We start from the raw sequence: 21,250 nt of genomic DNA, 5'->3' as shown, positions 1-21,250 counted from the left end.
TCGTTTCGTGCTAAAAATAGTAAGACAATTTTAACTCACTTTTCCAATACCATTTTTCTTATCTGTGACTTATTCCTGCAATTGTTACATGGACCAAAATGGGCAGCATTAAGTGGGTGCCACTCAGGGATGACATTTGTAAAGGTGACCAGATTCTTCATGTATCTGTAAAACAGAAGACATAAATTAACTTAAATTCGTTTACATTAATTTCAATCAATGCCTAAACCTTCATTCATTTATTTATACTTCCCTATTCCCCCATATCACATGATAAATCAATATGCTAACGTTCCTCGCACACCCTAGTAAAGCTCTCTGTGAAGACTCTCCACAGTGACTCCTGTACTTTTTCAGCTGTGAGATGAAGACAATACGAAAGGCAGGGTTTCTCAAGAACAATACTGACATTTTGCGCTGGGTATTTCTTTGCTGTGAGGCATCTGTCCCGTGCACTGGGGCTGTTCAGCACCATCTCTGGCCTCTACCCACTAGATGCCAGTAACAGCCTCCAAGCGCAGCGACCGTTAGCTCCAAACACCGCCAAACGTCCCACGAGGTGCAAAACAGCCCCTCACTGAGAACCACCGCTTCCAAATTTATTACGAGCTCACCCCTTACCTACAAAATTACAATCTGGCTACCCGTATGGACAACCAAAAAGGAAAAAAGACAGTTCCAAATGTATAATCACGAACACATACAACTTAACTTTCTTGATCTTTAAAAAATTAGAATGCCAGTTGTGGCAGAATTTTATTTTCCCAGATACAGAAGTCCCAAATTTGCACTTTAGTCTAGATACCTGACAGCAAGAGGCACCTAAAATGATCTTTCAAGATGTACACTACATCAATTGAGTCTACTTTAATAAAAAAAAAAAACCTTTAAAGGGGCAATTAATTACCTAATGGACATTCGTTTTTTCCTAAACAATAACAACAAATATCGATCAATCGTAAGTGAGATCAGCCCAAGCTATTACAAATACAGCAGTTCTCAGGGAAGCTAACATTTTAAAAGTGAGCAGCATAAAGTTATCAACAAAATGGAATGATTTATTTCTACTAAATTTTTAGTGCTCACAGATGACTGTTAAGGCTCCCATTTTTTAGTCTATAAGGGGGAGTTTGTCTCTGCAAATAAAGGTTCATGCTCCACCTGACAGCTAATGTTCTTGAGCACGTACTATGTGCAGGGCAGGGCGTTTACGCTCCTCTCCCAAACGACCCTAAGTGGCAGATACTATTCTTATCCCCATTTTACAGATGAGGAAAGTGAAACAGACTGCGTATCAGATGATAAATGACCGACTTGAGATTTTAATCCAGGGAGTCTGACTCCAAAGACCATGTAAATAACTGCCTCCAGAATATACCTTATAAATCAAGTAACAGATCTTAAACTGGCACCAAAAAAAGCAGCACAAAACCCAGTGAGTTTGCTGGATATTCTCACACTGGATTAAGTGGAAATAGTTTTAAACTATGATATATTAAGATTTAATGAAATGCCACTTCATGTTAGCTTTTCCTCTAGAACTACTTATTTTTAGAACAAAGGAATTAAAAAAAATAAAACCAAAAACCAGCAAACTCAAACAGCCAGTGGCTTCTTTCCCCTGAGCCCTCTGAGATTTTTTAACACACCTCCAAAATGCTCTTGTATTCAAAGTATTCAAAGTAACTTAATGCAGCCAACAGATCAAAATAATGACTAAGTCACTGGCCCTCAATAATGTGTTTATATGTCATCTCCCTAACTAACTGGTCTGAATTTGGCCAGATAGAGATTATTTCTGTTGAGTTACTGGCACATAAAACGTACTCAATGAAAAGCTGTCAAACAACTCAGATGTAGATTTTGGAAAAGCTGTAATTAAGCTGATTTTAATCATCAAGCTTGTTTGTATTACTTAAAATCCAGGTGGTGATTAGGGAGTGTGTATACTACAGTGAGCAAGAAATCGAGGCCAGAAAACGTAAGCCTGAGTTTTGCCATCTACTAGTGTGTGTCACCTTGGGTGTTATTTACCCCCTTTTCAAGGTTCAGTTTCCCTATCTGTCAAATGAGGAGAAAATTAGATAATTTATATAAACCAGTGACAGAAGACCGAGAAATAGATAACTTGTTCTTATACTCACTTACAGAAAACTATTTTAAGTCCTAGGTGTGAGTGAATGCTCATTCTTACTCTGTTCTACTACTTTTGAGTCAACTGGTAAAAAACAAATGTCTTCTGGTTCTGTTGCTTGCATTCCCTAGAACATTCTCTCAGACTTGACTCTCCTTGAGTGATCCTTAAATACCAAAAATAATCTCAATTTAGATAATGAATATCTAAATGGTTTTCTCTCACATTTTTATTTAATAATGTTAAATAATTTTAATTTTAAATGTTATTTAATAATTTGACTCCAAATTTTCTAATTTGCTAGTAGGTGGGTGAGTTTAAGGCAAGAGGAAAGTATCGATCTCCATGACAGTAATTTGAATAAATGACCAACAAAACCAGTTTGGTGATTTTAACTGCCAGTCAGCAACTTTTTCACACGTGGACAGAGTGAAGGTGTCATGTGTGATGAAAACTTTCTCTGACTCCTCTTTCCAAACCAACTTTCTCTCCTTGTTATGTGGCTCAGTGTATGGAAGCAAAAGAAACCCTCTGCCGCTTTCCTCTCCATGGTTCCTCTCAAGTCCCAGTCTCAGGGCATAAAATGATTGTGCGTCCACCAGGACCCCTCTAATCCTCACCCAGAGCATCAGGGAAGTAGGAAGCAGGCTGAGACAGCTCACATGCAAGAGGATTTTGGCGGTGGCTGGTCTTTCGCGGAGGAGCGGAAGAGCCTAAGCTCTTCTCAGAACTACTGCCAGACTCCCAGAGCCTCAAATCAGTTTCCGTGAGGTTAAAAAAGGTAACCGAACAAAAACCCTAGTTGCTAACAGAGGAAACAAAACACGTATCATTTCAGGCAATTCTAAGAAGTATTCTTACTCCGCAGGGAATCCAGAATGGGGGTTGTGGGAGAATGCACTGCTCTTCCCATCTGTCCCCACGGAAGAAAACTCTTACTAGGTACCCCCGCAGACCATGGTTTTTTACTCTTCCAGTTGAAAGAAGCAAGCAAATTGCAGTTTCTGGGGCTCAAATTTTTCCACTGATTGATTGATTACTTATTTATTTGAATTTTTAATGTTTATTTTTGGGAGAGAAAGAGACAGAGCACGAGCGGGGGAGGGGCAGAGAGAGACACACACAGAATCCGAAGCAGGCTCCAGGCTCCAGGCTCCGAGCTGTCGGCACAGAGCTCGATGCAGGGCTCAAACTCACGGACTGTAAGATCATGACCTGAGCCAAAGTCGGATGCTTACCGACTGAGCCACCCAGGCGCCCCTCAAATTTTTCCTTTTAATCTTACTGGTGGGAGACTTTAAGATATGGTAGGAAATTTTTTTTCTGAACATTTTTATTTATTTCTGAAAGACAGAGAGAGACAGAGAGTGAGTGGGCAAGGGGCAGAGAGAGAGGGAGACACAGAACCTGAAGCAGGCTCCAAGCTCGAAGCTGTCAGAACAGGGCGTGACATGGGGCTTGAACCCATGAACCGTGACATCATGACTTGAGCCGCAGCTGGACGCTTAACCACCTGAGCCACCCAGGCACCCTGGTAGGAAATTTTACTGAGGGCAGAAAGAACCAGGGGGAGAGCAATGCCACAAATCGAAGTTTCATTAAAATTTTATTACTCAGAACTATTTTCAATAGAATGAGTCCATTTTTAAAAAGAGAAAAACGAAAAATACAAAAAATTTAAAATTTAACAAAATAAATAAAAAGAGAAAAACTAACCTGCTTTGGTACTTGTGCCCACACTGTGAGCATTCAAAATTCCAAGAGAAAGAATACATGAAAAGCTTTTCAATGAGGGGTTCCATTTTTAAGAGCAGGGGAAGTGCAAACACTGGGCTTTCCATATCACCTATAAAAAGAAAAGGGAAAACTATTGTTCATGACTGACTGAAAAAAGTAAACCCAAATCATTAACTGTTATCTGTTCTCACTACATTCACAGTACAATGTATGTGAAAACACAAATATATGACAGGGCAAGTTACTCACAGTGGGGCAAGGGCAAGTTCTTAAAGCATTTCTCTACAAATGTCTATCATAAAGATTTAATTATCACTTCAGTCCCTGTCTTCCATTTTTCGTGGCGGACACGTCCGAAAACTCTTTAAGACAAAAGACACAAAAGACCCATACTATCTCCTCAGAGCTGTTAACGGCTCTAGAGTATTATAAAAATAAAGCAAAAATACATAGCTTGCCACAGATACTAAAAATAGTACACCTGGCGAAACATTGTAGGACAATGGCAGACGTGGACAAAACCATTAAAAAGCCACTTCTATTCCAACCGTCTTGTTCCACGTGTGAAGGACGTGACACACAGGGTTCAAGGGCCGGCCTCAAATCTCCCTGCTCTTCTTCTATCACTCTTCTTAAAATCTTTAAACAGTTAAAATTAAACTTCAATGACTTTAAGACTAGAGAAGATCAGAATTCTGGTGTCCTTGAAACAAAAAGCGGACCGTGAATCTGGTCCTCCAGTTTAGAGATCAGCAGGCAAATCAAATAGGAAGATGTACATTCTCCTCTTACACTTGTTCTCCAGTTGGTTTCTTGCCTTTCTGTCCTCAGGGGAGCTTAGATGGTGCCGTACTGATCCAGCCCTAGAAAGAACTGGAGTCCTTCCCTTCCCTACCTGCCGGGGAACAGTCTTGCTTCCACGGTCCAGTTCTCCCCCTGGCCTGCAGCTACCACAGCCTGGAACGTGGCCAGGAGGAGTCACCTTGGCAGGATGCAAATGCAGAGCAGGTGTTACTGCCGGAGCACACTCTATACCAGCAGTTACAAAGGCTATTTTAACAGTCGCCTTTGTGGTACAGCCCCACAGCTATTTCCATACAAAAATAAAAATCAAAACAAAATTTTTGTACGTAGAAATGAATGCAAATCCATCTCCTAAACACATATAAACAGCATAAACAGGGAACAGTACAGCATGTTTGTAACAGTTACTAGCATTTAAATGCTTACTCTACCGTAGCTAAATATTGAGAAGCAACTAATTTATATTTCTTAATGACAACATAGAATCTGCAAGTCTAAAAATACATAAAGTTCTCAGTAAATCAAAATACCATAAAAGAAAAAAATCATAAAAGAGCTCAAAACACACTGTTAAATAAGTTATATGCATACAGATCACTTTCGGTAATTTATATAGCTCCTAAATTAACCTTAATTATTTTTCCTTTGTTTACAACTCTTATGGGTATTAAGCATAAAGCATTTACTAGAGAACACGTAATACCAATTAATTCCAATTTTTATAACTTCCTGCTGAAATCAGTTAAGTGGTTTGACTCTAGTATCTTCAGCCCAACTCCTACCCAACTACCTAGTTTTTCATATTTCCCTAAAATACTATCACTTGCCACGATGCAAATCTTTCAGTGACGTTTTGCTGCCCAGCTAGTCAAGTTTTCTCTTCTGCTCATTGTTTTTGTTTTTTTTAAGCCAATGTACAGAGTTTTTTTAGAAGATATCCAGGGTATTATTTCTTTGTTCTATTTTTGCCCAGAGGCTTTAAACTTCAATGTAATCGTATCTACCACTATTTTATGTACCTTATTTAGGAAATTCTTCTCCACTGAGTGGAAAAATATTCAGCCATATTCTTTACCAAAGTGTTAGAATTCTGCTTTTTCATGTTTAGGTCTTTTTTCTTTTTAATTCATTTAGAGAGAGCGAGAGAGCGCACGCGAGCGCAAGTCGGGGAGGGACAGAGAGACAGGGAGACAGAATCCCAAGCAGGCTGCCTGCTGTTGGCGCAGAGCTCTATGTGGGCCTCCAACTCGAGAACTGTGAGGTCATGACCTGAGCCGAGCCACCCAGGCACCCCTGAAGTTTAAGTCTTTAAATGGGCTGAAATTTCTTTCTGATTACAGTGTCAAGTAGGGACCCAACTTCCCCCCTGTCTCAGGAACAAACTGTCCCAACACCATTTACCGGACGGCCTTTTTCCTTCCCCTACTTATCTACATCACCACCTCTGTCACAGGAGGTAAGCAAAAAGGGAGGGTTTCATCTGGACTCTATTCTATTCTACTGGTCTGTGTATCCTTACACTAGTACACAAATCTCAAAGACTAAATTAATCTTTAAGATTACATAAATAAATCCAAACGAGAACAATATTAGCTTTATCTTTAAAAAAAAAAAATTAGACATTAGAAAGAGAAAACTAAGTTGAAGAGCGCAGTTACCTTTGTGGAGAGGTAAGGAAGAACTGAACAGGAAAGCGTACAAAGGGGGCTTAGCTTGTATTTGTAATGTTTTATATTTCTTAAACTGCAGGGAGGGGGAACAGAGAGGACAGGCTACGATGCATTTTTTAAAAACAATAATCAAGGGGCGCCTGGGTGGCGCAGTCGGTTAAGCGTCCGACTTCAGCCAGGTCACGATCTCGCGGTCCGGGAGTTCGAGCCCCGCGTCGGGCTCTGGGCTGATGGCTCAGAGCCTGGAGACTGTTTCTGATTCTGTGTCTTCTTCTCTCTCTGCCCCTCCCCCGTTCATGCTCTGTCTCTCTCTGTCCCAAAAATAAATAAACGTTGAAAAAAAATTTAAAAAAAAAACACACACACACAAAAAAAAACCAATAATCAAAACGATGCTATGGCTGATCTTAAAAATGTAACCAACATTCGGGGTCAGTACAGATTCTCTTTCTCTTTCTTTAGTACTTTCAAACACACATTGACACTCAGAATGAGAACACAAACACTGTATAATTTTAAAATGCTCTTTTTAAGTTTATTTGTATTCATTTAGCACAGATTGGATTTCACTGGTAAGATCTTAAGCTCTAACATAGCACCCAGTACTGTGCAATGAGTAATATGAACACAAACAAGAGAGGAATTCTACTGTATTAGAAGAGCTGTACGCATGCCCAACTGCTATGACTGCACAAAATAAGAATTTAAAATTCCCTTCTCTGGGGGTGCCTGGGTGGCTCAGTGGGTTGAGCATCCGACTTCGGCTCAGGTCATGATCTCACGGTTTGTGAGTTCGAGCCCTGCATCAGGTTCTGTGCTGACAGCTCAGGGTCTGGACCCTGCTTCAGATTCTGTGTGTGTATCTCTCTCTCTCCCTCTCTCTCTCTTTCTCTCTCTGCCCCTCCCCCACTCATGTTCTCTCTCTCTCTCTCTCTCTCTCAAAAATAAATAAACATTAAAAAAAAAACACCCACAACATTTAAAAATCCCTTCTCTGTTACATAGAAAACCAGGCCCAAGGCAGCAGTGGAGCAAGACACAACCTTGCTCCAAATATAATGATCAGGACTAAGAAGGGTGGCGATTCAGACTTGGGAAGAAACCACTCTCGAATTCAACTGGGAACTGGAGCAGGAACCCTGAATAAAACATCTCTGGTCACTCCAGGAGGGAGGCGATACCTGCAAAATGCACCACGGGAGCCCCTCAGTCTGCACTCTGGTAATCTTACGGAAAAGGCTCCTCTGCGATGAGTATCCACCCAACAGATCAGGGGTTGGGGGTAAGAACAGGGACTGAAGGAACCTCAAGAAAACTTTTAGGCTGACAGCAGTGCTCTCTACCTTGATTGTGGTAATGGTTCCACACACCGTATACGTTTAAAAAGAGTTTTACTACATCTAAATTATACTTTGCTAAAAAGGAAAAAAGAATTCTCATCGCATCTGAGATCCTACCTGATAATAAGTTACAAAAGCCCTTTAGACCTAAAGGAGATAATGCCAAAGATTTGGCAAATCGAATTTCAGTTTATTATTTTAGGGACAGAGGAAACACAAACGTAGGAGCTCACGGAAAACAAAATAATAAAAGTAGGGGACAGAAATGTGAGACCAAAGATACTACCATTTACATGGTTTTTACCATGTAAAAACCAAGGTTTTTTTTACAAAAAGACCTTGCTTCCAGATGCAGTATCTGAGTCTGATGAAATAGATTTTTCTCACTGAGAGAAAAATTTGAAGGCATTGATATTTTATATAATTTAATATGGCTAATATACTAATAGAGGTATCCTGTATTTTTTACCACAATACAATATTAGTAGAAGAGTCGATACAAGGATAAAGAGAAATAAAACAAAAAGACAATACCCTTTAAAAAAAAAATCACTACTGGCTCTTCTTTGCAATACCCAAAAAACTGAGAAACCCCGGGACTCTAGCACCCCTAGCTCCACGTTGCTCCAAGGCCAGATCATAGAGAACAAAGCAGGTCTCGTTACTGTGCCCTTCTTAAAAGAAAGCCTTCCCAAAAGCTCATCAGGATATTTCTCCTCATATTCTCTTGGTGAAAATTGGGTACGGCAATTCTTCAACCGATCCCCAGCAAGGGAAGTCCAATTACTATGGCTGGGTTTAGATCAGAGTTTCTCAACCCTGCCCATCCTTAAGAATCACACGGGGCTTATGAAAAAAAAAAATTTAAAAAAAAAAAAAAAAAGGGGGCGCCTGGGTGGCGCAGTCGGTTAAGCGTCCGACTTCAGCCAGGTCACGATCTCGCGGTCCGTGAGTTCGAGCCCCGCGTCAGGCTCTGGGCTGATGGCTCAGAGCCTGGAGCCTGTTTCCGATTCTGTGTCTCCCTCTCTCTCTCTGCCCCTCCCCCGTTCATGCTCTGTCTCTCTCTGTCCCAAAAATAAATAAATGTTGAAAAAAAAAAATTTTTTTTTTAAATAAAAAAAAAAGAATCACACGGGGCTTCTAAGCCGCATCCCTGAGATTCTTATTTAATGGACGTCAAGTACTTTTCAATGCCCTAGGTACTTTTTAAAGCATCGTCAAGGTTGAAGACACTGAATCAGTTTACTGGAGGTAAGTATTAGAAAAGCAACCAATGGTGTCCACCCCCTGAGTATCCATCTGGTTCTGAGAACTGCATCCACTTTCAAGGGTAGAACACAAGCCTGCATATTCATACGGGACAGCTCTACCCAACAAATGATTTAACCAGCGGGAGGCTCCTAAACGAAACTACACAGATTTTTTTCTCCCAAGAATCTAATCACCCAAAGTAATAAAATAGTGTATTTCCTTATGACGTAAGGATTTCTTTATGATAGATGAGTAAAACAGTTAAATTACACAAATTACTTACCTAATGTGCATCTAAGCTGAGGCTGAAGCCTAATGAAAATTTCATCTCTGACTTCATTCAGACAGGTCTCTATCTTTGCAAATACTTCTGAAGGAAGCTTTTTACAATCTCCACCTAAAAATGAAATACAGATTATCAACTTCTCATCAATCTGTATCTTCCACAGAAAATTAAGACATTACCAAGAATGAAAGTTCATCAGAGTCAATACACTTTGTAGAGACGAAATGGAAAACACAAAATTTCCTTGATTCTTATTCCTCTGTGTTATACCATTTACTGCCTTAATATTTCCTCAGCCCAGCATCATTAGTAGCAATTCCATGAGCTAACATCTTTGTGCTTGAGTAAATCTCAGTGCAAAGCTTTCCTCATCCAAATAACCACAGGCCTAGCAAAAGAGCTAAGCTTTCAGATAGTGTGCCTACCTCTGAAACAGCTGAAGCTACGTCTTGTCTTGTGATTATTACTTATGTTAGAGACATCTAGTCATTTATTTTTTTGTAGAACTTTTATCAAACTTAGCCAGATCACAGGAGCAGATAAAAGTATAATTATTTCCCAAACTAACATTTGGTATGTATAGCTCCCTCCTTCTATTGTCTCTGGGGGGTGGCAGGCGGTGAAAGAGTCTTCAATGACAGCATAATGTTTATACAGTTCTGCTTACTTAATGTTTACACATCCTGCTTACTTCACATGAATTTGCATCATTAAAAATTTTGTAGGCTAGTTATTACACTCCAACTGAACCACAGTTTTATTAAAAATTTCCCTAGTGCCGGACGTTTAAGTTGCTTCTTTTTTCACTATTATAAATACTGTCGTGATAACCGACTTTGGGGCACATACCTGTCCACGTTTTTATTCATTTCTTTAGGGTTAAAGTCCTCATAATGGAACTATTGTGACAGAAAACTAAGATTAATAAGAAAACTATTTTGAATCAAAGCCACCATATGCACCTGACTCTAGTTATTCTTAAGCTACAAAAGACTTCACCGAAACCTCTTACAAATAATTCATATAGCCTGATCACACTCTGTTGGTATGTTTTACTACGAAAATACCTGGATTCCCCTATAATATGAAGTAAGCATAAACTGGAACTTTTATTTGACCATGCCAAAAAGAGAAGAGAAAACTTACAATTCAAAGTAAGTCAACTTAAATGTAATTACAACCATATTATACAAGCTACAACTACTCTGTTAAAAAATTAATGATTGAACATATAAAATGGGTGAAGTAAACAGAATTAAGAGTATACTTATTGTGATGAACACTGAGTAATACACGGAACTGCTGAATCATTATATTGTACACCTGAAACTAATATAACACTGGATGTTAATTATAGTGGAATAAAAAAAAAAAAACACAAAAAAAAAGTGGCTATGCTTTATAAAAAAATAAACATAATTAAAATGAATGCAAGTCAATTTTGAACGAGAAATATGCTCTTCTGCAATAACCAACTGAACTGTCAGCTAACTCCATACTGGGGTTCCTATAATCACAGAAATACAAAGAAAAAACAAAAGCAAAAATGCTCATGAAAAACTGGATTTTAAAAATTACAGGGCGCCTGGGTGGCGTAGTCGGTTAAGCGTCCGACTTCAGCCAGGTCACGATCTCGCGGTCCGTGAGTTCGAGCCCCGCGTTGGGCTCTGGGCTGATGGCTCAGGGCCTGGAGCCTGTTTCCGATTCTGTGTCTCCCTCTCTCTCTGCCCCTCCCCCATTCATTCTCTGTCTCTCTCTGTCCCAAAAATAAATAAACGTTGAAAAAAAAAAATTAAAAAAAAATAAAAATTACAAAAAATTCAATCTCAAGGAAACTCAAATTGAAACAAAATATCTGACAAAATTATAACTTTTAAAATGTTTATACCCAAAGGTGATCTGAGTGCTCTGGGATGTTTTCCTCTACATATAATGGAATCATATGTTGATATAACCCTTCTGTAAAGCCTTTCAGAAAGATTCTTTATATTCACATTTTAATACCCCTTCTAGGATAAAATCAGCAGTGGATTCAAAGGATATATGGATATCTGTCATGAAGCTTATTCATAACTGAAAAAATAATAAGCAGCCTGAATGGTCAACAATATATATGGAAGTACAATATATATATTTTACGTATGCAGGACGTATATATAAAAGACTGCAACACCAAAGTCACGCTGAATAAACGTTAAGGATTCTTGCCCCTACCTGAGAAAGACCTCAAAAAGCCACAATAATTAAAATAGTGTGGCATCGGTGCAAGGACGAAAACATGGTCAACAATGGGGGAACTATGTATAAGACTGATGTAACAGACTGCATTAACCAAAAACAAGATGAAAAAGGTGAGGATTCTTGGGAAAACAATGTGTAAGATTTATATAAAAGACAGCATTGCATGATCAAAACCAAGCTGAATAAAGATGAGGATTCTTACACTTCCAGGCAGCAAGACCTAAAAAACCCCAATAGTTAAAAGAGTGTGGTGCTGACACAAGGACAAAGTAACCAAGAAAACAAAACTGCACAAATAAATGGACGGCTATATGACAGAGGTGGCCTGGCAGGTAAATTGAAGAAAAAAGCGGAGCTGGACAATGGGGGGAAAAGGGGATCTTTATCATGCACAAAAGGTAACTTCAGCTGAATTAAAAATTCATGTTGGGATGCCTGGATGGCTCACTTGGTTGAGCATCCTACTTTTGGTTTTGGCTCAGGTAATGATCTCACAGACTGTGGGTTTCTTTGAGTCCCACGTCGGGCTCTGCGCTGCTGGTGTAGAGCCTTCTTAGGATTCTCCTTCCCTCTCTCTCTGCCCCTCCCGGCTTGCACGCACTCTCTCCAAATAAACAAATAAAACTTTAAATAATTCAATGTCAACCACAAATCTTTCTGACTTTTCAGTGAAAATATAGGTGAATAGCTTTCTGATCTTGGGAAAAGGAATGACTCTTTTTAAATGTCGTATTACTAGCTACAAAAGGAAAGATTAACAATTTCTGTACAAAAGATATCTTTAGAAAAGTGAAAACACAAGATACAAATTGGGAGATTTAGCAACACATACCTGATACAAAGATAACAAAGACCCATAGAAATCAAACAAATAAGAACATGACAACTGAACAAATAGCGGTAAGACACAGGCATTTCACAAGAGGGAACATACGATCAATGCTACACATGAAGAGCTGTCCAACCTCTTTAAAATTTGGGAAAGGCAGAGAGGTTGGTGGAGGATGGGGTAAGCAGGTGAGGGAACTAAGGAGTGATGAGCACGGGGTGATGAACAGAACTGCTGACTCACCCTACGGTACTTCCGAAACTAACCTAACACTGTGTTAACTGGAATGAAAATAAAATTTGGGAAAGGCAAATCAAGACGACAACCCATTTTACATCAAATAGCAAAATTCTCCAAACGTGAAAATAACCAAGGGAGAATATATGGATCGGGAAGATAAGAAGGAAGATCTCTTGCACATTGTTAATGGGAGTGCTGGTACAGGCACTTTGGAAAACAATCTGCCATTGTCTTGTCAATCTGAACTCAGATTTGATTCCATTCCTAAGGTATACTCAAGAGAAACTCTCTAGATGAGCCCAGGTATTTACAATGGCAAAAAACAACTCAATGACAGTTGAATGAATAAATATACTGATATATTTACAAAATGTAAATTTATAGCAACAAAAAATAACAAACTAACAATACATGCCAACTTCGTAGATAAATCTTTATAAAAAGAAAAACAAGGCCCCAGAAGACATACCGTACAACGTCTGTATAAAGTTCAAAACAAACTAAAGTAGGCAATATACTGTTTAGCACTACATACATAAAAGAAAAAAATGGAATGGTAACACATATTTGGGAATAATGATTTCCCCTAGGGGAGATGGAGGGTGGGACGGGGAGGAACACATAAGAGGTTAAATAATCGAGAATATACTAATTCTTCTTGAGTTGGGAGGTGGCTTCATGGGTATCCTATTTTATAAGAAAAAAACTATATATGCCCTCAATTGAGAATAGAGATTTGGGGGGAGTTGTGGGATAATGAGTGATGTGTATCTGTATCTTTTCCACACGTATGAAACAAAACTGAAGATCAACCTCTGTGGCTCAGTCGGTTGAGCTTCCAACTTCAGGTCAGGCCATGATCTAATGATTCGGGAGTTCAAGTCCTGCACCAGGTTCTCTGCCATCGGCACAGAGCCCACTTCCGATTCTCTGTCTCCCTCGCTCTCTGCCCCTCCCCCACTCGCTCTCCCTCTCAAAAATAAAAACATGTGAAAATAAATAAAGAGAGAAATAAAGTATTATTACCAACCTTTAACTCCTTCCAATTGACTGGTGTGCAGAAGCTTGCTTGCTTGATTATACTTCGTAAACAACCGCCAGAACACAGATTCCTCATCAGAACACAGGTCAGTCACAGTGTTCTTTAACCCTTCCAAGTGCACCAGTGCTGACAGAATACAGTCTAACCAACAGAGAGCATTAGCATTTTTCCATTGGACGTAGGAAGACTGGCAAGGTGACGTACATTTGCTCTCCAACAGCATTTCCAGTTCAGATGTGCATCCTTCATTGTGAGGGGAAATCCCTCCAGTTCCAGAAACATCAACTGTAGTAGGAGCTTCTTCAGCAGCCATGTCAATAACATCAGCCTCCAAACTCTCATTCTGTTCCAAGGAACCAACTGTCCTGTCTGGGTGCTGTGGTCCACTGTGTGGTGAATCAGGTAAGCTTGACGAGGTTTCACCATACGTTTCTCCATCGCGTTTGCTGTTCAAACCTTGCTCACCGTCAGTAACAGTGTGATTTTTAGTCTTTTTGGCATTTGCTAAAAGAGGTGAATCTTTATAGCTGGTTTCCAAGAACTTTCTTTTTTGAGACTTATTTGGAGTATGATAATCTTCCAAATCAGGAGAAATTAAGTTATTAAGTGATTTAGAGCCCAAAGGGTAGATGCACTAGAAAGAAAAAATAAAATGATAAAAACTACAAAAAAAGTCAAATAAGCTCAAGTTTTATATTACAGTTTCTATGTCATGAAATGTATGTATAAAATTTCAGCATTAATGTAATTTTATCAATCTAAATTTAAAGGACCTAGGAATTTAACCAAAAGTTTGGCCCCCAAAAGAGTTAACCTTCCCCAGTTAAATTGAACAACCAAGGGTTTAATCTGATCCACACTAGAGTAAGCTAACAAGGAAAACATAAATTTTTCTGCTTTAATAAAAAATCTAATGCTGAGTGAATTAACAATTTCAACAATTTAAAGAAACATTCTATGATGAGTGTTACTCCTTTTGGGGCAGGTACACTGCATAACATTACAAACTGGAAAAGTGTTTTCAAAAAAAAAAAGCTGCATGAGTAATTTCTGTGTCTCTTAATTTTAAAACTGAATGTTAGGGGCGCCTGGGTGGCTCAGTCAGTTGAGCGTCTCTAGATTTCGGCTCAGGTCATGATCTTGTGGTTCATGGGATAAAGCCCTGCATGGGGCTCTCTGCTGACAGCACAGAGCCTGCTTGGGATTCTCCCTCTGCCCCTCCTCCACTTGCACTCTCTCAAAATAATAAATAAGTGTTAAAAAAAAATAAAACAGTATTAATCTGAAAGCACATCAGCATTATCAATTTTACATCCTTACTGGATCTAAGAGTCAATCTGCGTGAATTTTAACAACTTCATCAAATCTCACTATGTATTAACACAATTTCAGCCAAATATCAAAAGTGTAGACAAATCACTTAGTTTGAAAACTAGCAAAATATTTTAAAAAACAAATTCAAGAAATCTATATACTATGTGTCATTTAAAATGCTTTCTTCTACACAAGCATGCTAACTGCTACCCTGGTGGCCTCTAATGAGCTACAGAACTACCCCACCCGGTATTCACGCCCTGATAGGGTCAGTCCCCCCAACATAACGCTCTGGGTTTGGCCATGTGACCAGCTTAGATGGGATGTTACCAAGCATGATGCACGTGGAAGCCTGGTAAGTATAGGCTCATTGGGCTAGTCCTTTTGGAACCCTCCTTCTGGAACACTCTCTCTTAAAGAAGTCCCATCCATCATACTGTGAGGAGCCCAAGTATCCCCATGGAGAAACCCTTATGGAAAAGAACTGAGATCTTGGCTGACTGCCTACACGGAGTTCCCTGTTGGCAAACAGTACTGACACCAGCCATGTGGACATTTTAGGTGTCCCAGCCAACAGCAGGTAAAGTGTTAAGAACTACCTGGGGAGCCCACAGAATCATGAGGAATAAGTAAAGCCATTAAGTGTTTTTAGTCACTAGGTTTTGAGCAACAGACACTGAAATGCATTAAACGCTTTCATTTAAAGTACAGCTGCTTCTATAAAAGTGAACGCCATTAACGCTGTACTAAGGAAATTCTTTAGTTCAATAGGATAAGTTCTGGATTCTTCTGTTACCAACTAGTAATGCACTCACCATCAGCTAACAACTTGTCTCTCAACTTTATGCCCTGAGATTATTTCCTAAATCCTACCATGTGTCAGAAAACAGAGAACACTTTAAAAGCGATAGCAACTATATATTCATAGGTATAGACAGGTGTGTGTATATATATACATATATATACACACACATATATATATATATATACACACACACATATACAGAAAAAATGAAAGCAGGACCTCAAAGAGATACTTGCACACCCTTATGCACTGCAGCACTATTCACAATAGCCTAGAGGTGGAATCAACCCAAATTTCCATGAATGAACAAATGGATAAAGAAAATGTGGTACAGTCGGGGGGGTGCCTGGGTGGCTCAGTTGGCTAAGAAAATGTGGTATATACATACAGTGGAATATTACTCAGCCCTAAAAAGGTAAAGGAATCTGTCACAAGCTACAACATGGATAAACACTGAGGACTAAGAGTCAGTCACAAAGACAAATATAGTATGATTCCACTTACATGAGGTACCTAGTCAAATCCATACAGACTAAAAGTAGAATAGTGACTGCCGTGGGGTGGGGGGAGGGCAAGGGCGAATTGTCATTCAGTGGGTACAGAATTTGAGTTTTTCAAGACGATAAAGTTCCAGAGATCTGTCGCACAATAACGGGAATATAAGTAACACTCCCGAACTGTACACTTAAAAATGATTAAGATGGTAAAATTCATAGTTGGTTTTTTTTTTTTACATTAAATGAAAAAAAAATTTACAACAAATTTAAAACTAAAAAATCTTAATCGGTCTCAAACAGAGTTAAAATAATGTTGTGCACATCCTACCAGCACCCCTTCTTAATTAAAAGCAATAAACCATAGGGCACCTGGGTGGCTCAGTTAAGCGTCCAACTCTTGATATCAGCTCAGGTCAAGATCTAACCATCGTGAGACTGAGCCCTGCGTCTGGCTCTGCACTGAGCGTGGAGCCTGCTCGGGATTCTCTCTCTCCCTCTCCTTCTGCCCCTTACCTGCTCCTGCTCTCAAAATAAACAAACTTAAAAAAAAAAAAAACCAAACCATTAAGGGCCCTGGGGCTGCAAAATTTAGTGGCCTAGATGGTTTCCCCCCTACATTATTTGAAAATATCTTAACTTTTCAATCTATAATTTGTGGTCCAATCATAGGGCAAATTTAAAACATAATTTGTCCTTGTCCTGATCTTTCCCTCTTATAAATTAATGCTTTTGGATGTTTATCTCTTTTATCGTCAACTTTAGGTCTTAATATGCCACAGAAGTTTTTGGCTTGTCTTCAAAGAAAGGGAAAAGTCATAAAACAATACACAGAGTGCTAATTTCTCCATCTAGCCCAACCATGTAAAAACATTCAAAATCTAATGCTGCTTCTTTCACTGATTTTGTCGAGTAGCTTAAACAGACTCCCATTTTTAATCCTCTAAAACAGAAAAAGGAAAACATCGCACACTACCTTACATTTGGAAAATTATCTTAAGGTATGGCCAGAAACAAGTTATAAAAATAATTTACAAAAAAAGTAATAATAATTTACATTCATTTTACAAATGAAAAAAAAAACCAGGAAAATGAGTTTTTTGATGGCTTAACACTAAAGACTTAAGAGCCTTATAAAGTTCATGTTTAAAAAAATAAACTAAGTAAGTGTTCCAATAAAAGACTAAATCATGGAATACTCAAAAAAAAAAAGGAGAGAGAGAGAGAGAAAAGATAAGTTAAAACTCCCTACAGTTTGAAAAAACTTGAGTTTCAATTTATTAATTTGGAAGCAAGTTTGAATATTAGTGCTGTTTTCAAACCAAGAAACTTCTGATCAAGAGGAGTTTCCCATGTGGTTTACAATTTGGCAACTGAAAGCAGAATGTTCAGTGGACTCCAAATTTTATAATAAAACCCTACAGAAATTCACAAATTGATTCAAAGGTCTTCTAGACCAGGGATCAGCAAACTTTACCTGTCAAAGGCCAGATAAATATGTTAGGCTTTGTAAGCCAGTCAATGTCTTGTCATTAATTACTCAAGTCTGCCATTATAATATAAAAGCAGCCACAGACAATACAAAAATGATAGGGTATAGCTAAGTTCCAATAAAATTTATTTATGGACACGGAAATCTGAAATTCACATAATTTTCATGTATTACAAAAGAGTATTCTTTTCATGTTTTCCTAATCATTTAAAAATCCGTTCTTAGCCTGTGGGTGTCATACAAAGTGTGTGCTGACTCCTGGTGTAAACCAATCTACCTCATAAAACATACCAGGCTCTTACTGATTAGAACATTTTCTAAAATTTAGATAATAATTACTTTAAACTTCTCTTTTTATATTTGCAAAGTTTATACTTAATATTCTTGGTTATATGTTTTCTTCCTCATCACTTAAAAAGAATGCTTCAGAACTAAAAATGCAAATACCTCTAACTTTACGAGCCAAAACCTCATGTCCTAAGGACACGGACTTCTCCATTATGGTAGTCTGTGGTTAAAGAACCCTACTGAAGTATTATACGTTGTTTGGAAGAGCGGGAAAAAGTAGTTTTTTTCTAGGAAGATTTATTTTCTCTCTTCAATATTCACCATTCTACAACTCTGTTCTGAGCCAGCTAATGAGTAAACTCTCTGCATAGTCCGCTGTTAGGATAAGCCGTCCAACCTAAAATCAAGCCCTCTAATGGTGCGACAGAGCCCATGTCTGCTCAAAGGAGAGCAGCTCTCCAGCAATTCCATGACACTATTTTCCCCTCACTACTGGATACAGTCAGCATACAAACACGCCGTTGTTTCTCCCAACTTAAAAACTTCCTCTTCCAGGTACCACCTCACATCTATATTTCTCAGTTCTTCCTCTCCAATTTTCTATCACTCACTGCAATCAAGCTTTTATCATTAATACTTTACCCAAACTATTCTCATTAAGGTCCTCAATGACCTACAACACTAGCCAATGGTGAGTATTCATCCTCATTGAGTTCTTACTGGCATTGAAAGTAAATAATTTCTTCTTAAATATTTTTTCACTTGCCTTCCAGGACAAAATTATCTCCTTTCTGGGTTTTCTCCTACCTCACTGTCTATTTCTCTCACCCTTTTCCTGGTTCCACTTCATCTCCCCACACTCTTAATGCTGGAGTATAACAGGGCTCAGTCCTTGAATCTCTACCCATACTTCTAGGTAAACTCATCCAGTGTCATGGTTCAATTATATACATGCTGATGACTCCCAAATTTATCGAACCTCTCTCTCCACCTAATAGCAGACACACAGATCCAACCATTTATTCCATATACCCTCAATATCAGATATCTGTCTCGAGTTTGACTTGGTGCTGGCCTGATCTTCCCCTAAAATCTTCGTCTTCCCAAAGTCTTTCTCATCTCAGTCACCGGCAACTCCATTCTTCCAATTATTCAAGTCAAAAATCTGGGAATCATCCTTGATTCCTCTCTCTCCTACTATGTATCTATCCCAATCTTTCAGCCAATACTTTTTGGATTTACTTTCAAAATATGTAGATAATCCAATCATGTCTCATCACCTTAGCCACTACTTGCTCCCCACAGAATACTCCAATTGCTTTCCAACTAGTTAGTCTCCCTGCTTCAAGTCTTGGCCATTACAGATACTTTCAACAAAGGAGCCACAACGATCCTTTTAACATGTAAATCAGATTATGTCACTCCCTGCTATGGTTCTTCATTTCAGTCACTGTAAAAGCCTGGTAAGACCCTACTGGGTCCAACCTCTTCCCAATTATTTTTCTGACCCACCTTCTAGTACTCTGCCTCACTCCCTCAGGTCCAGCTCTGCTAGTTTCCTTGCAGTAGAACATGCACAGGCACCCCCCATCCACCGCCCCTCACAGGGCCTTCGATCTGCTACTCTCCCTGCCTGGAAAGCTTGTTCATCCCATACCCACATGGCTTGTTTGTCTTCATCTCTCAGGTCTTTGCTCAAATGTCTCTCAATGAAGAGTTCCCTTCACCACTCTGTTTAAAATTGCAACCTACACATTCCCGAACATTCCATTCCCTGGGCTTTATTTTTCCCCACAGCACTTTTCATCACCTCACACACAAAAAATATAACTTACTTATTGATTTTCTTTCCTACTCTAGAACGTGACCTTCTTGAGGTAAGAAATTTTTGCTTTTTCACTGTATCCCAGCCTTTGGAACAATGCCAATATGGTGACACTCGAAAAAAAATTTACTGAATAAATGCAAAAAGAAATGTATTTCTATTTGTGAGAATGCCTGGGATTTTCTTCAAGTTATACCCAGCAAAAGTATCTATCACCAACAGTGTGATTTAGTTTAGTATTTTGCAAATTTGGCTGATCATCAGCCTCACCCTAAAAATTACAAAACTATAAAATTCTGGGTCAACTCTACCGAATGAGCATCTGGGTGTGAGATCCAGAGATTTTTAAAAAGTACTCCAAGTGACTCTGAAGAACTGTTACTTTACCTGGAATAAAACATATCTGAAATTAAAAGACTATATTCCAATTACAGTTCTGCTACTTTAGGAAGATGTTATGTTCCCAAACCCTCTGTATCTGATTTCTTAATCATAAAATGGAACTATCTACCTTGCAAAACTTTGAGAACTAAATACATAGAGAACAATTTCACCAACTGTCAAGTACAATAAAATGTGGAGTATTATGGAGTTTAATGAGCTCCTATATAAAAGCTGTACCACTGGAAATGAAGTCTATAATTAATTCTAAAAGATATTTAGATCCTTAAGGACTTTCAATTAATAACTTTTCCAGTAAGTTCCAAAGTTTATAAACCAAAGAGGTGAAAGACTATTATATACCAACAACTAACAAGGACCCCCACAAGGTTAATGGGGAAAAAAAAAAAAAAATCTTGAAATGTAGATTCTCTTCTCATTAGGTCTAATGATAATAAAAACAAATACCTTCATGCGATACCCCAGGGAAATAACTGAAGTGGAAAAATAACACAAAATATTTAAAACTGTACACCAGACAGATCTAGAAACTCTGATTATCTATTAAAAATGTACACTCTGAAAGATACAAAACAAGTACAAATATAAATACTGAAGAAAAAAGCAAAAAGCTAAAACCTTAATACTATCTAAGATTAATACTTTACCTGCAGATCCTCACACAAAAAGACAGATTCTTGAAAACTAATTCGGTAAGTCTTTAAGGCTTTTAACTTTCCCTTCTCTCTACAAGCAGGACAATACCCATCTGACGGGACTTTAGCTGAATCATAATTCTAAAAAAGAAATAAAGTAAATTAAAATATAGACATTCCTAAATTATATCAAATTACAAAAAGTTAAACGAAAAAGGAACCAGAAAAAAATTACAATTTTCACCTGGAAGTGTTCTGGCTAGATATTTTAAACATGGCAAATAAAAGAAAAGCACATAGGTTTAAAATACAGCTACTATTCCAAAAAGAAATGTATTACAGTTTTAAATATTAAATTTTAAGTGCTAAAAATAGCCATCAGTTTTATGTGCAAGAAAAAAGTAATGTCAACTGCCAGGGA

At 38.4% G+C, this 21,250-nt stretch overlaps 1 protein-coding gene across 3 annotated transcripts in view; it reads right to left on the bottom strand.

Moving 5' to 3' along the window:
* Positions 1–21,250, bottom strand: part of USPL1 (ubiquitin specific peptidase like 1) — a 38,189-nt gene that overhangs the window by 13,036 nt on the left and 3,903 nt on the right. For 2 of the 3 annotated variants that reach the window (XM_043576126.1, XM_043576136.1), the window contains 5 exons: positions 20,842–20,970; positions 13,563–14,208; positions 9,220–9,333; positions 3,851–3,980; positions 40–165 (listed from right to left, as the gene is read on the bottom strand). In XM_043576126.1, the coding sequence (XP_043432061.1) occupies positions 40–165; positions 3,851–3,980; positions 9,220–9,333; positions 13,563–14,208; positions 20,842–20,970 (1,145 nt within the window). The remainder of the gene's footprint in view (positions 1–39; positions 166–3,850; positions 3,981–9,219; positions 9,334–13,562; positions 14,209–20,841; positions 20,971–21,250) is intronic. The other variant, XM_043576145.1, reaches the window with a different exon arrangement.

This window comes from Prionailurus bengalensis, chromosome A1 (genome assembly GCF_016509475.1).
Source record: "Prionailurus bengalensis isolate Pbe53 chromosome A1, Fcat_Pben_1.1_paternal_pri, whole genome shotgun sequence".
Taxonomy (NCBI): Eukaryota; Metazoa; Chordata; class Mammalia; order Carnivora; family Felidae; genus Prionailurus; species Prionailurus bengalensis.
This window is presented reverse-complemented; position numbering and strand designations above follow the sequence as displayed.